The sequence below is a fragment of the Dermochelys coriacea genome, chromosome 14, assembly GCF_009764565.3.
Source record: "Dermochelys coriacea isolate rDerCor1 chromosome 14, rDerCor1.pri.v4, whole genome shotgun sequence".
NCBI classification, from domain to species: Eukaryota; Metazoa; Chordata; order Testudines; family Dermochelyidae; genus Dermochelys; species Dermochelys coriacea.
Window position 1 is genome coordinate 22463629 of NC_050081.1, and position 12794 is coordinate 22476422.

Here is a 12794-nt window from a genome sequence, read left to right on the forward strand (position 1 = left end):
AGGACTAGAAGCAGGGCTGGAGCAAGACAGGAGCAGAGGAAAAGCAGCAGACACTGGGAGGATCGCAGCACAGATGTGAACACACTGAGCAGCCAGAGAGTTGTTGCTGCTGCTGTGCTGAAGAGCCAAGCAGCCAGCTGCCTTTCCTGACCAGTCAGGTGGTACAGTCAATCAGGCATCTTGCTGCAGCCTGTTGTGCTCATTGGGTTGCCAAGAGACTGCCTCTGCTGCAGGTCCTGATCCCTGGTGCCCAGGGATTGAAGCCAGCTCTCCAGAGTTCCAGTTCATGCTTTAACTTCCAAAGCATCCCTTCTCCCAAAGTCACTGGGAGCTGGCGATTTTCTCCTCTCTAATGAAAGTGCAAACAACGGCAGGAAGCAGTGGGACACCAGTTCAGTCCCTCATTGACTTCAGCTGGAGCTGTGGGTGCTCAGCATTTCTGAGCATCTGGCCCATGGTGCCTCAGACAGATACCCAAATCACAAGCCCCTTTTGAAAACCATAGTTTTTATCCCTTTCTCTGGTTGTTCTGGACTCCCCTTTGCCAGAGAAATTCCGTTAATGCAGCTTCAGGTATAATTATGCGTGAAAAAATGACTGACATCTCTCATTCGGAGTCTCTTTTGTTGTTGTTGCAGAGAGATCAATGATGTGTCCCCACCTGGCACACTGGTGACCGCACCTCTGCCAAGGGCCCAGCATCGCAAACCTCCATCCTTCCTCACAGGTAGGTCCAACTCACCCTCCCAGTACAAAGGAGAAGAGCTGGTGACGCAGCCAATCTGAGGGTCAAAGGGGGATTGAGCGGGCAGTCACAAATGTGTGTCTGCAATGGAGCCAGCAGCCCCTCTCATGATGACCCAGTCCAGTCCAGGACTTATGGGGACTCATGCCTGGCCCTCCTCTCCCTTACACTAGTGAGCTGGGCACCCAAAATCAGAGGCTGCTTTTGAAAATGTCCCGGGTCTTCACTGTGGATGAACTTCAGCCCAGTGCCAAGGGAACATGCAAGCCACACAGGGCTTCAAGGGGGCATGGAAGCCCTCACGCGAGCCCTCAGCACTGGGCAGGGCCACCCAGAGCATTCAGGGGGCCTGGGACAAAGCAATTTCGAGGGGCCCTTCCAATGTCATAGCCAGGTAGAGCAAACAGGGGGAGCAGTCATAAAAAAGGGTGCCAGCCGCTTGTACTCACCTGGCGGTGCTCTGGGTCTTCGGCGGCACTTCAGCGACAGGTCCTTCACTCACTCTGGCTGAAATGCCCCTGAAGACCCAAAGCGCCGCCGTGTGAGTAAAAATTAAAAAGGCGCCAAACAATTTAAAAGGCGCCACTTGTGCTCAGCAGGAGAGCGGCCGCTGCCCTGCTCCCCCCCAGCTATGCTATTGGCCCCTTCTCTGTCTCAGACCTCAGACTTTCTTGTGGGGGCCCCTGCGAGGCCCAGAGCCTGGGGCAAATTGCCCCACTTCCCCTCCCCCCGCCCCGGAGCGGCTCTGGCACTGGGGAGAATTTTACATGAATACCGGTATGTTCTGCTGTGGGAAAATCCCAGCCTATTGACAAATTATTGTACTGTCAAGTGTGTGTGTGAATATTTACCAGGGGTGTTTTTATTAACAATTCTACCTGCTAGTGACATGGTCTCAAGCATGTCTCTAAAGATGTGGAGTAAAAAGTTCAAAAATGCCTAAATAACCCAGGTGCCTAATTCCCATAGACTTTCAATGGAAGTGAGGCACCTAACCTAAGCATTTTTGGAAATCTCACCCTTAGGAGCCTAGGACTCTAGGCTTCTTAGTATCTAAATCACTTTTGAAAATGGGACTTAGGAGTCTAAGTCACTGACTGACTTAGAAAATTGCACCCATTGAAACTAAAAACCCCATCCTGCTAGTGCAGTTTTAAAGCTTGTATTTTACCTTTAAATCCTCTTTTTCCTGTACAATCATCCACCTCCTCCAAGGGATGTTTGCAGTAGACAGGGGCAGTGAAGGAAATTTGTTTCACACTGTTTTTGATTTGAAACAATAAACAGGGTACACTGATGTGACAATCCAGGGGTGGCTAGTATTATTTCTGTTACAGTAGGGTGTAAAAGCCCCAGCCAAAATTAGGATCCCATTGTGCTAGATGCTGTACAAACATTTAGCAAGAGAGACAGTTGCCATTACTTCTAAATAGAAAAGACAGATACAGGGTGGGAGAACAGCAGTGTTATTGTCATCTGCATTTTATAAATGGGCCACTGAGGCACAGAGAGATTAAGTGACATGTCCAAGGTCACACACACAGTCTGTGTCAGAACTGGGAACTGAACCCCAATTTTCTGAGCCCCAGTCCAACACTTTAACCACCCTTGCTCTCAGCAATCAGTTGTGAGCATACAGTGGATGTTTCCTCTGCATTCTCATTGCTCCAGCCCAGTTCATCCCATGCTTTGAATATTCTAACTAACTCTCTCCCTTCCTGCTCGCACGCTCAGGCAGATCCTCAGCGCCTGATGACATGGAATTTGCTGTATGGCCCCTTGTTCTGGTAGTCCATCCACAGAGATAATATGTCCATCTCTTGGGGATCAGTCGCTAGCTTGAAGGTGAAGTTCTGTAGCAGTGTGCTAAAGAAGAGAAACAGCTCCATCCGGGCCAGCCCCTCCCCTGGGCACATCCGCTTTCCTGGGAAAGAAAAGGAAGTAAGGCAGACAAACAAAAACAGGCTAAAGACATGATCCGACACCCACTGAAGTCAATACGAGTCTTTCTCTTGAGTTCAAAAGACATGGGTTCAGAGACCCACCAACCTACTCTCTACCCAAACAAACAGCTCAGGGCAAAGCACAACCACATGTTACTTTAATGGCCAAAAACCTTTCCTCCTATGCTGTGTGAACAATAATTCAGGGCCCCCACAGCTGTTCTTTATCAAAAGATCATTGAAGCCTCATAGAGAGACATGAAAACCAGAACTCCGGGCTTCCACACACAGCTCTACCGCTAGTTTGCTGTATAACTGGGCGATGGGAGTATTTATTTATTTATCTTTTGCCATGATCAATGAGAGATTTCTGTGAGATCTGAGCAGAATGGAATCCTGTTACAAGGACAGACTTGGGCAAATCCCCACTTTGGCCAACCTGATCAGGCCACCCAAATAATCCCTCCAAATGAAACCAGGAGCATCCCTAATCTGACGCTCCCAGAAACAAGGGAGAAATTTTCAAAACCATCTGAGTGAGGTGCCTAACTCCCATTGACTTTCAATGGCGCTTGTGCCTCTAACTCCCTCAGGCACTTCTGAAAATCCCACCCAAAATATCTAATTTGCAAAGACAGAATGAGTTGTGCTCGGTATAGAATGCCAAAACCGGTGACACTTACAAAACTGTGCCCCTCGTGGGATCACTGGGAGCTGGAATTGCACTTGCAGCCTCAAGGTCTAAAAGCATAAGCTGCTCTCTGAGCTAAAGGATTCAGATCTGTTAGGTAATGTTGTAGTAGCCTCATCAACCTACCTAGATGGTTCTGCCACCACTCAAGGGGAATAGAGCATCCCCCTGAGTATGTGTAGTTTCCATATGCTATAATCAGCCCTCTCCAAGCGTTGCTTATCTGCAGATGAGCAGCATCCAGACAGGTGTGAAATTCTTTCCTCTGAACCACCACATACAGTCATTTGCAATCTGATCCCTATGGCTGAACATCTCAGCGCCAGCTGGAAGTGGCTTTGGGAACGTAATTGTTCTACCCTACAGTGGAATGCTCATTACAAGCAAAAAGAAAAGGAGTACTTGTGGCACCTTAGAGAGACTAACACATTTATTTGAGCATAAGTTTTTGTGAGCTACAGCTCACTTCATCGGATGCATCCGATGAAGTGAGCTGTAGCTCACGAAAGCTTATGCTCAAATAAATGTGTTAGTCTCTAAGGTGCCACAAGTACTCCTTTTCTTTTTGTGAATACAGACTAACACGGCTGCTACTCTGAAACATTACAAGCAGTGATCACGGTGAAATTCAGCCCTCTGCAAAGGAGCCAACACAAGGCGCATGCGCCACTTCAGTCCCATTTAATCCTTCAGAATCAGTGCATAGGCCAGGTTGAAAAGCACTTCCTGGGTATGTCTGCACTGCAATGTAAGCCTAGGATTAGTAGAACTCGAGTTAACAGACCCTGGGCTTGTTAACCTACGGCTTGAGCGTCTATACACATATGTAACCCAAGGTTAGGAATTGCTGAACCCTGGGTCCCAAACTGGGGCTCCACCATTTCCACTGCATTATGCGAGCCCAAGTCCAACCACCCAGGTCTGAGACTTCCTACCGCCCTCTCAAAATGTGGCCAAAATGTAGCCCTTTGTTTGAGGTGCAGCGTGGGAAAATTTGTCCACCAAACTTGACTGTCCAGAGGACAAAGGAAGTTGGTCATGGGATACTTATGGTGGACTCCCAAAGCACAAATCCAGTGGGGCTGTGTCTACACTGCAGAGCTTGGACCCTGGGTCCCAGCTTGACTCAGGCTCAAACCCTGCACTCCTGTGAGGACTAAGCCCTGGGTTTACGTGAGTTGTGTGTAGACGGAAAGGGGGGTAGACTCGAGCCTGTGTTTGAACCCTGGGCATATATTGCAGTGTAGAAATACCCTAAGAACTCCTATCCTACTCTCCTTAGCGTATGACTTGATTGCTGAGTTAGCATCGGTGATTGGCACCCAGGTTAGCCTTGCCTGGGTGTGAAAATCCCTACCGGAGTTGCTCTGTTCTCACTTGTGCTATGCTCCCCTGTGTGAGTTGCTAGGATTTTGGGGGCACATCCCATGGTGCTGCAGTGAGCTGAGCTGCTCTGTAATTCTTTCCCAGTAACTTGTGGGTGAGCTTGTCTGTCCTTCCAAACACACAGGGGAATTGTGGGAAGGCACTGGGGGACCACCAGCACTCTAGTGATTTAACCTGCCTCCTCATTGCAAAGTGGGCAGGTTACCAGCCCGAGTGAAAGCAGCACCAGAGTGCTGGCCTATAAACTGAGCTGGGCCAGCTAGCCGGGGTTGAAAGCATCATTACACTTGAGTGAGCGGGTGTCGTGTGTGGACAGGAGAGGGTTTAGGGACAATACCTGGGGAAGAACCTGAGTTAACCCTGCAATGATGACAGACTCAGATGGGCATTTTGCTGTTGACTTTGCTGGGAGCAGGAGCCAGGTCATTGACACATTCTCATTATAGAGCAAAAAGCAGCCAGAGACCTTTGTAAATCCCAGACTTTACCTGCAGAGAAAGGCATAAAGGCCTCGTTTGGCCTAAATTCCCCCTTCTCGTCCAAGAAATGACCTGGGTTAAACTCTTCTGGAGTCTCCCAGTGCTTTGGGTCTGAATGCACAGACCTGATCATTGGAATAACAGCTGTGCCCTGTAAAGATATAGGATAGAAGGAGACAGGAAAAGCAGACATTAAATATGGTAATGGATTAGCTTGATTATCAGAGGAGAAGCAGCCTGCAGTGGGGACAGCCAAAAAGTCTGATCGTGCACAGATGGTAAATAATCAGTCTGCAAAGGGGCCAAGGCAAGTAACCACTGACATCCCATTCAGGGAAGGTTTAAGTGGATTTTCGTTGTTGTGTAGCCCCTCTGCACAGGGCTGGCTCGCAGGAAATTGAGACCAGGCCAGGAATTATTTATTTTAGATTTATAAAAACCCCAGGAGGTGCCCATGCTAAGCTCAGGATGCTGACCCCTTAAAGATTAATAGACAAGGCTGCCCCACCCACCTGGACACAGGAAAATCACATGAGCCCAGGCCTGCAGCCCACCCTCACTCCACATGCTTGGGGAACAGATGGGCTTTACAGCATGGCCAGAGGCTCCAGGAGATCAAGGGGGGAGCACATTCCAGCATCACACAGGCTGTCAGTCTAGCAGCTCCCTACCCTGGGGAGAAAGGCAGGCCCGGCTGGAGCACCTGTGCTTCAGCAGCATGGCTCAGGGGGAGAGGTGAGTTCAGATCATCAGAACGCAAAGCAGGTGGAATCACACTGGCTGCAAACCAGGAGCAGCATCAGTTGCGAGAGTCACCACCCTTTGCTCCACTGTGCTGAAAAGTGCGGCACTGCCAGAAACTGGGAAAGAGCCAAGACCTTTACAAACAAGCAAACAATTCTGGTGGGGGGGACCCACACAGCTCCAGTCCAAGGCTCGCCTTCCCCTGAGAATATCCTGAGGAGTTACAGTATTGCACCTGGGGGATGATGTAGCCCCGGAACTCTGTGCGCCGAGTCACTGCCCGAGGGAAGCTCTCGATCTGCCCGCTCTGGCTGCGCTGCATCTCATGGATCACCGCATTGGTGTACGGCATCCTCACCCGGTCCTCCATGCCAGGGGCGTGGGTCACCCCCACCACCTTCTCGATCTCCTGCTGCACCCTGGCTGCAAAGGATTAGACTCAGAGCTGTCGCTTTGTAAGGCTGCTGCACTGACCTCCCCTTGCCTTCGCTGTGAGTGAGCTTGGAGATTAAACACAGAGCAGCCTAACAGGAGTGAAAGGCCTGGTTTTAGCCCCTGAGGGTATGTCTACATGGCAGTCAGAGGTGAGATTGCAGCCGGGTAGGCCGACCCATGCTAGCTTTAATCCACTTAATACAGCTAAAAATGGCAAAGAAGATGCAGTGGCATGGGCTGTCCAAGCACCCCTGGGTCCATGCTCATATTGCTAGCCCATGCTGCTATGTCTTCACTGCTATTTTTAGCCGCACTAACTAGATTAAAACTAGTGTGAGTATGCCAGCCTGGGCTGCAAGCACCTCCAATTGTAGTGCAGAGATATTTCCAAACAGGCACCAGGAAACGCAGAGCCCTGGTTCAGCCTCTGTCTGGTTAGCCTGTCACCTAGTAGCCACGTATTGTGGAGCATGCCATGGGCACCCACCTCGACTCAGTCAGTGTATCCTGCTCAGGCAGGGTGTGAAGAGAGAAGGGTGAACTGTGACTAGACCCTGTACAGTACCCCGACAGTCCAGCCATGTTTGTATGTGTGTGTGTGTGTGTGTGTTTGACGGGCCTGTTCCAGCAGAGATCTGTGCACAAGCCCCTCACAGCACAGGGGCCCTTGGGCAGTGTTGAAGAGGACCTACTATTCTGTTCTTATCTCATAGGGCACTTCAGCTGAGCACACTCAGAGGGAGAGAATCTGAATCAGTCCTCTTGCTGCATCATGGCTTAAAGCCACTGAAAAGAAACCTCACCCCCCCCCCACTCCCCTGTTCTTTGTACCTTGAATTTGTGGGAATTTTGCCATCACCACGAGGAAGAACAGCAGGCTATTGGCAGTGCTCACTGTCCCAGCACCAAAGAGGTCAAACACCGCCATGAGCAGGTTTTTATTGCTGAATACATCCCCTGACATGCTCGTTCCCTGGAAACGGATAGAGGGGTGGGTTGGTGGATTTAAAGAAAGTGACAGCTGTAAAATTATCCCCAGGCTGCACAGCATGCCTGCAAAGGGAGTTTGGTTCCCATCCAGAGCTCTAGGCAGTGAAGACAGGGGTTCATTTGGTTGTGAACAGCAGCTTTGTTGGATTCTGGCATGCCTTGGGATTCGCCTCGCCCTCAGCACTACCTGGGGTCCTTGGCATTTCATAGCCCTGAGCAGCATCCACCTCCCCAGATAGTTCTAGAAAATACATGGGTCACTTAGCTCACGAGGAGCAACTTCTGTCTTAGGATCACAAAGTGCTTTGGGAATGGCAGCTAAGCCTCACCACGAGCCTGGGGCATAGGAATTATTACTGACATTTTACAGAATAACAAACAGCAGGAAATTTCCCAAGGTCTCACAGGCAGTCAGTGGCAGAGATAAGAAGAGAACCCATGATCACCTAAGTCCCAGCTTTAGCTGCTAGACCAGGATGCTGCTTAGGAAGCCTCAGAGCAGGCCAGCCTCATAGCAGAGCCCTTGTTTGGCAGTCTGCTATTACTCTACCTGGCCTCAGTTTACTGGCTGAGCTGGAGATACAAGGCCAGGCTGGGATTATGATGTTTCTGTCATCTATTAATCCATAACATGCTGATCAGTCAGTACCTAGGTCTGAATGCAATGTTATACACACACATTGAATGGGGTCCCTTCTTGCTACTGTCATTAGAGTTAGAAATAGCCCCAAGGCATTCAGGCCCTGCTGTACCTTCTCTGACTTGATAAGGAAACAGTCAATGTAGTCTCGGGGACAGCTTGGCTCCAGGGTCTGCTTGTGAGAGTCAATCCTTTTTTGGATGAAGTTCTTCAGCTTCTCACTTTCAGTGAAGACCTTGTTGTGTGGTCCCGGCAGGTAACACATGATGCCAGGAAAGGTGTTGTACACCTGGAAACAAGAGATGTGATAGGGCTGTTCTGAGATCGTGAGTGCACCTCTCTCATCCCCCCGACCCCCAAGATGTGGTGGCAGGACTTGATCATTTCTCTCACATGTGGAGTCACATGTGGTTCCAGCCCTGATCCATGGGTGACAACACCTCACTCCGATCGGCCACACCTTGGACAGCTGTGTTTCCAAAAGTGGCCAGTAAAAATGAAGGCCCCATCAAACTCAGTGGCCACTTTGGAAGATTTTGGCCTGGGACTGCACAAGGCCAGCAGATGCATAGCAGGGCTGGAAGTGGGAAAATGCTCTTCATGGCCCTGATTCAGGGTACCACTGAAGCATGTGCATTGAAGAGGGTTGCTTCCCTGAATCAGGGCCTAAGTGTCTGATCCAAAACTCTTGAAGTCAGTGAGTCTCTCCATTAACTGCAGAAGGCTTTGGATCAGTCCAGCTGCCATTGATGTTAAGGAGAGTTTTTCCACTGCCTTCTCTTTGAACTGAACGGGGAGATGTATCAGAAGGAGGCGCCCCACGAGCTCAGAGGGAAAGCGCCCCATGGGCTCAGAGAGGAAGTGCTGATACATACCTGTGCGAAGGGAGAGATGAAATAATGGATGTAGTTCCCCATCATGCCCAACAGCTCCAGAAAGGCCTTGTCTTCGTAGCTGAAACGACTCCCAAAGACAACGGCGCAAACCACATTAGAAACAGCGTGCCTGATGCTGGACATGGGATCGAACGCCTCACCTGCGGCATCCATGGAGGCAAGGGAGAGTACAACGAATAGAGTCAAATGCAACATGCATCTCTGGTTTGTTCACAGCCAAGTTCCTCCCTGCCCTTGTAAACATAATGTGCTTCTTGCCCATCACTGCAATTAGCCCCAGGATGGAAGCCTTTTAATCTAAAAAATACCGAGATAAAGTGTCCCGCCCAATCGCCGTCCAGGGCAAGGTCCAATGACTCACTCACCTCCCTGGCCCCATCCACTCCTACCTGCAAGGTGAGACTGAGAAGGGGCACAGATCTCCTATCCCCTCCACACCTCAGGATCTTTAGGAGTGCCCAATAAATACCCCACCAATAATCTTCTGAGCTTGGGGTCCAGAAGGCTTCCTCTCCTTTGCTGGCATCTAGGAGGTCCCTTTCTCACCTCTGGATTTTCACAGAAAACCTGCTTTGTCTTTCTGCTTCTTCTAGCGGGGAGGAAGGATGGAACTCATTCACCTACCCATTACAGTCCAGCACGTGGCATATTTAGCTATATAATTCTTCGGTTTTTATTTGTGCTGTACATTTCTAAGCTCTCTCCCTCTGTGGAGAGCTCAGCTGCCATTTTTGTTCTCAGAACCCGGTGCAGATTGTTAAAGGAGTCGCAAATACCGTGCTGTCTCTCTCTCTCTCAAGGAGACACTACATTTTTGATCTCTCTTATTTTAGATTAAGGGAACACCCAAACTAAAGATCATTCTTGATGAAAGTATCAGTTTGCTCTTTGGATGTGGAAAAACACATCATCCAGTGGAACCTAGGAATACTCTGCAGGGCCTCATGGTTCCTAGCCCTTTAGGTGGAAGTGCATTCAGGGGCTGGGACTCAGAGTGAAATGTTTCAGAGTAGCAGCCATGTTAGTTTGTATCCGCAAAAAGAAAAGGAATACTTGTGGCACCTTAGAGACTAAGCTTATTTTCTAGAGTGAAATGTGTTATTCTCACAGCTGTCGCCTTGTGAAATTTAGCTTCAGATTTTTTCCCCTTTTGCAGTGAACCGTTCTATGAGAGTTACCCAGTATCAACCCGATTTGTGGGCAAAAAATACAGGGTCCACCCCCAGTCTCTTCCGCAATAACTGTGCTGGGTGCATTTGTGCTACCCTGTCTACATCCAGGCTCAGTGCTGCACTGACTATTTTACAGAAGCAGGTCATCAGGAAGGAAGGGAGGGATGCTATGGCTCAAGTCCTCAAAGGTATTTAGGAGTTTAAACAGGAGTTAGTCTCCTAAATAGCTTGGAGGATCTGGGCCCAAAGGCTTGGTTCAGAGCACTGGAATCTTTCCATTGATTCCAAAGGGCTTTCGAGCAGGCCCTTAATCATTTAAGATAAGGGTGTAGGTCCTATTGCTATAAAGATCTCTCCCATCCGATGAAATGAGCTGTAGCTCACGAAAGCTTATGCTCAAATAAATTTGTTAGTCTCTAAGGTGCCACAAGTACTCCTTTTCTTTCTCCCATTTACGTATATGAGTTGCTTTTTGAGACAACAAGGCCATTCTGTATCTTCTATTTGTATCAGCACATTAAAATGAACGGGGGTCCAAATTACCTTCCATGTCTGCCACCGCCTCCACCAAATACTGAGCCTCCTCCTGCACCCGCTGTGCCATTGTCTTCTTCCCCATCCCAAAATCCCGCAGCGTAGCGATTGTGAACCTGCGGAGCTCTCTCCATTTCTTCTCACTGCCAGTGACGAGCCCTAAAACGATGCAGTTAAAAATCTATCATTTGACTGCCAAAACCCATAGCAGGTTACTAGAGACAAAGAGTCCAGAACTTCTGGAAAATTAACTATGGGCAGCATATCATTCAGCCAGTAGATGTCTCTAGGGTGTGCTATACAAAATTCCAGACAGGATGTGGTCCCTGGTAAACAAGGGTGACAAAGCTGGAACTCAACCTGTGTGGAAGTCTGTTTGTTTGGGTCTATAGTTTGTAGCTGTTTTATTTAATAAATACCTCCGATTTAAGATGGCTATGATTCTGTGTAACAAATGCCAGAATCCACATATAGTGAAAGCAGCTTCCTTTGTGAAAAATTGTTGAGGTTAACAGAATTGTTCACATTTTTGATTTAAAATAGTTATGGAAATTTTTCATGTACGGAAAACCTGGTGAAAAAATGCCATGAAAAATTGTGAAAAAGACCATTTCAAGCCCAACAGAATGAAATCAACTCCTGTAAACTTTCTTAGAATGGTATTTTTTGACTAGCTCTCCTTTGGCCCTTGCAAAAGTGATGAGGTAATGCCACACCCTTGGGGACTGCTGTTTTCTGTAGGTATGCATTTGGTCCTCATTACCTGTTATCTGAACATTTCACAATCTTCAATGTATTTCTCCTCCTAACGCCTTTGTGAGGCAGGGCAGTGCTATTATCCCCATTGTACAGATGGGGAACTGAGGCACAGAGAGACTAAGTGAGTCGCCAAAGGGTGCATAAGAAGTCTGTGTCAGAGCAACAAATTGACCCCCATCTTCCAAGGTGCAGGCAAGTCCCCTAACCACTAGACCAGCCTTTCTTGTTTAGGGCTTTCATCCACTCTCTTCTCAGACCTCTGTAGTCAGGGACTTCACCACAAATCCAAGGCACAATAAAATAACCTAGAAGAGGAGAGACCCAAACACCCACCATATCCATCTGTCACTCTCTCATGAATGGCAATGGCAGCACGTCCACCAAATTCCTCGGCGTGACCCACCAAAGCATCTCTCACCGCCTCGTACCCACAGAGCACCACAGCCGGTTTTGGTCCAAGCCAGACAGTGAACACAGGGCCATACTTCTTGCGGAGCTGGGGGCAGAGGTACAGAGAGGGCTCAGTTAATCAGCTAAACTAAAATCGTTGACGATCTCTACAAGAGCCATAAAGCGGAGATAAAGGTGGGATTTTGAATACTGGGGAAGATCTGTGACAAACAACTGGGCACAGATAGATGGAGAACTAAGGCCTACATTTGAGAGTGTACCTAGCCTTTGGAACAATTTACCAAGGGCATCCCAAGGCCAGGAACGTGAGACTAGCTCACAAGGAAGTCCCTTACCATCTGGTAGGATCTGTGCAGGGGCAGAACATCTTTCTGCCACAGGTTGCCCAGAAGGAACCATGGGGCTGGTCCTGGAGGGAGCTGGCCTCGTTTCTGGTTGTTTTTCCAAAGCATGAAGCATATGATGGAGAGGATTAAAAAGAGACTCAGGATCCCAGCCACTCCAGCATCCATCCTTGTCTGTCACCCCCTCACAGAAGGGCAGCAAAGGAACTGTTTTCGCTAGCCAGAAAGGCGGGATGAAATGCTGTACTCCACTGGTGAGTGGAGAGGTGCCCAGATCTGCTCTCCAGCTTCTCTCTATATAGCACCCTCTTCCTAGGCATCTCTGTCCCCTCCAGTGACACATTGTCCTGTGTCTACATGAGGTTACTTAATGTCATTTTTTATCGCATCATGGTCTCTGACCCTTTATCTCCCCTTCTAAGGGTCAGTGACACACAGATGCTGTTGTCTCATGTGTGTGACTAATTGAACACTTCCGCACAGGAAAGGACACCAGCAGGAACTGTTTGTTCAGAAAGTTTTCCCTATTGCTGCTATGCAGAACAAGATGTCTATAACCGAGAGACATGGAGATAAACATGCCCCCTCACCCTCACCCCCCGTCTCTTGGTTTGTTGGTTTTTCT

At 48.8% G+C, this 12794-nt stretch overlaps 1 protein-coding gene across 1 annotated transcript; it reads right to left on the reverse strand.

The window, feature by feature from the left end:
• Window positions 1-2284: 2284 nt before the first annotated feature.
• Window positions 2285-12373, reverse strand: LOC119842814 (cytochrome P450 2C5-like). The gene is made up of 9 exons (XM_038371461.2): window positions 12161-12373; window positions 11748-11910; window positions 10665-10814; window positions 8929-9089; window positions 8166-8342; window positions 7255-7396; window positions 6224-6411; window positions 5254-5395; window positions 2285-2669 (listed from the first exon to the last, which is right to left on the reverse strand). The coding sequence occupies exons 1-9, from the start codon at window positions 12335-12337 to the stop codon at window positions 2488-2490; spliced, it is 1482 nt and encodes a 493-aa protein (XP_038227389.1). The 5' UTR covers window positions 12338-12373; the 3' UTR covers window positions 2285-2487.
• Between the last annotated feature and the right edge of the window lie 421 nt (window positions 12374-12794).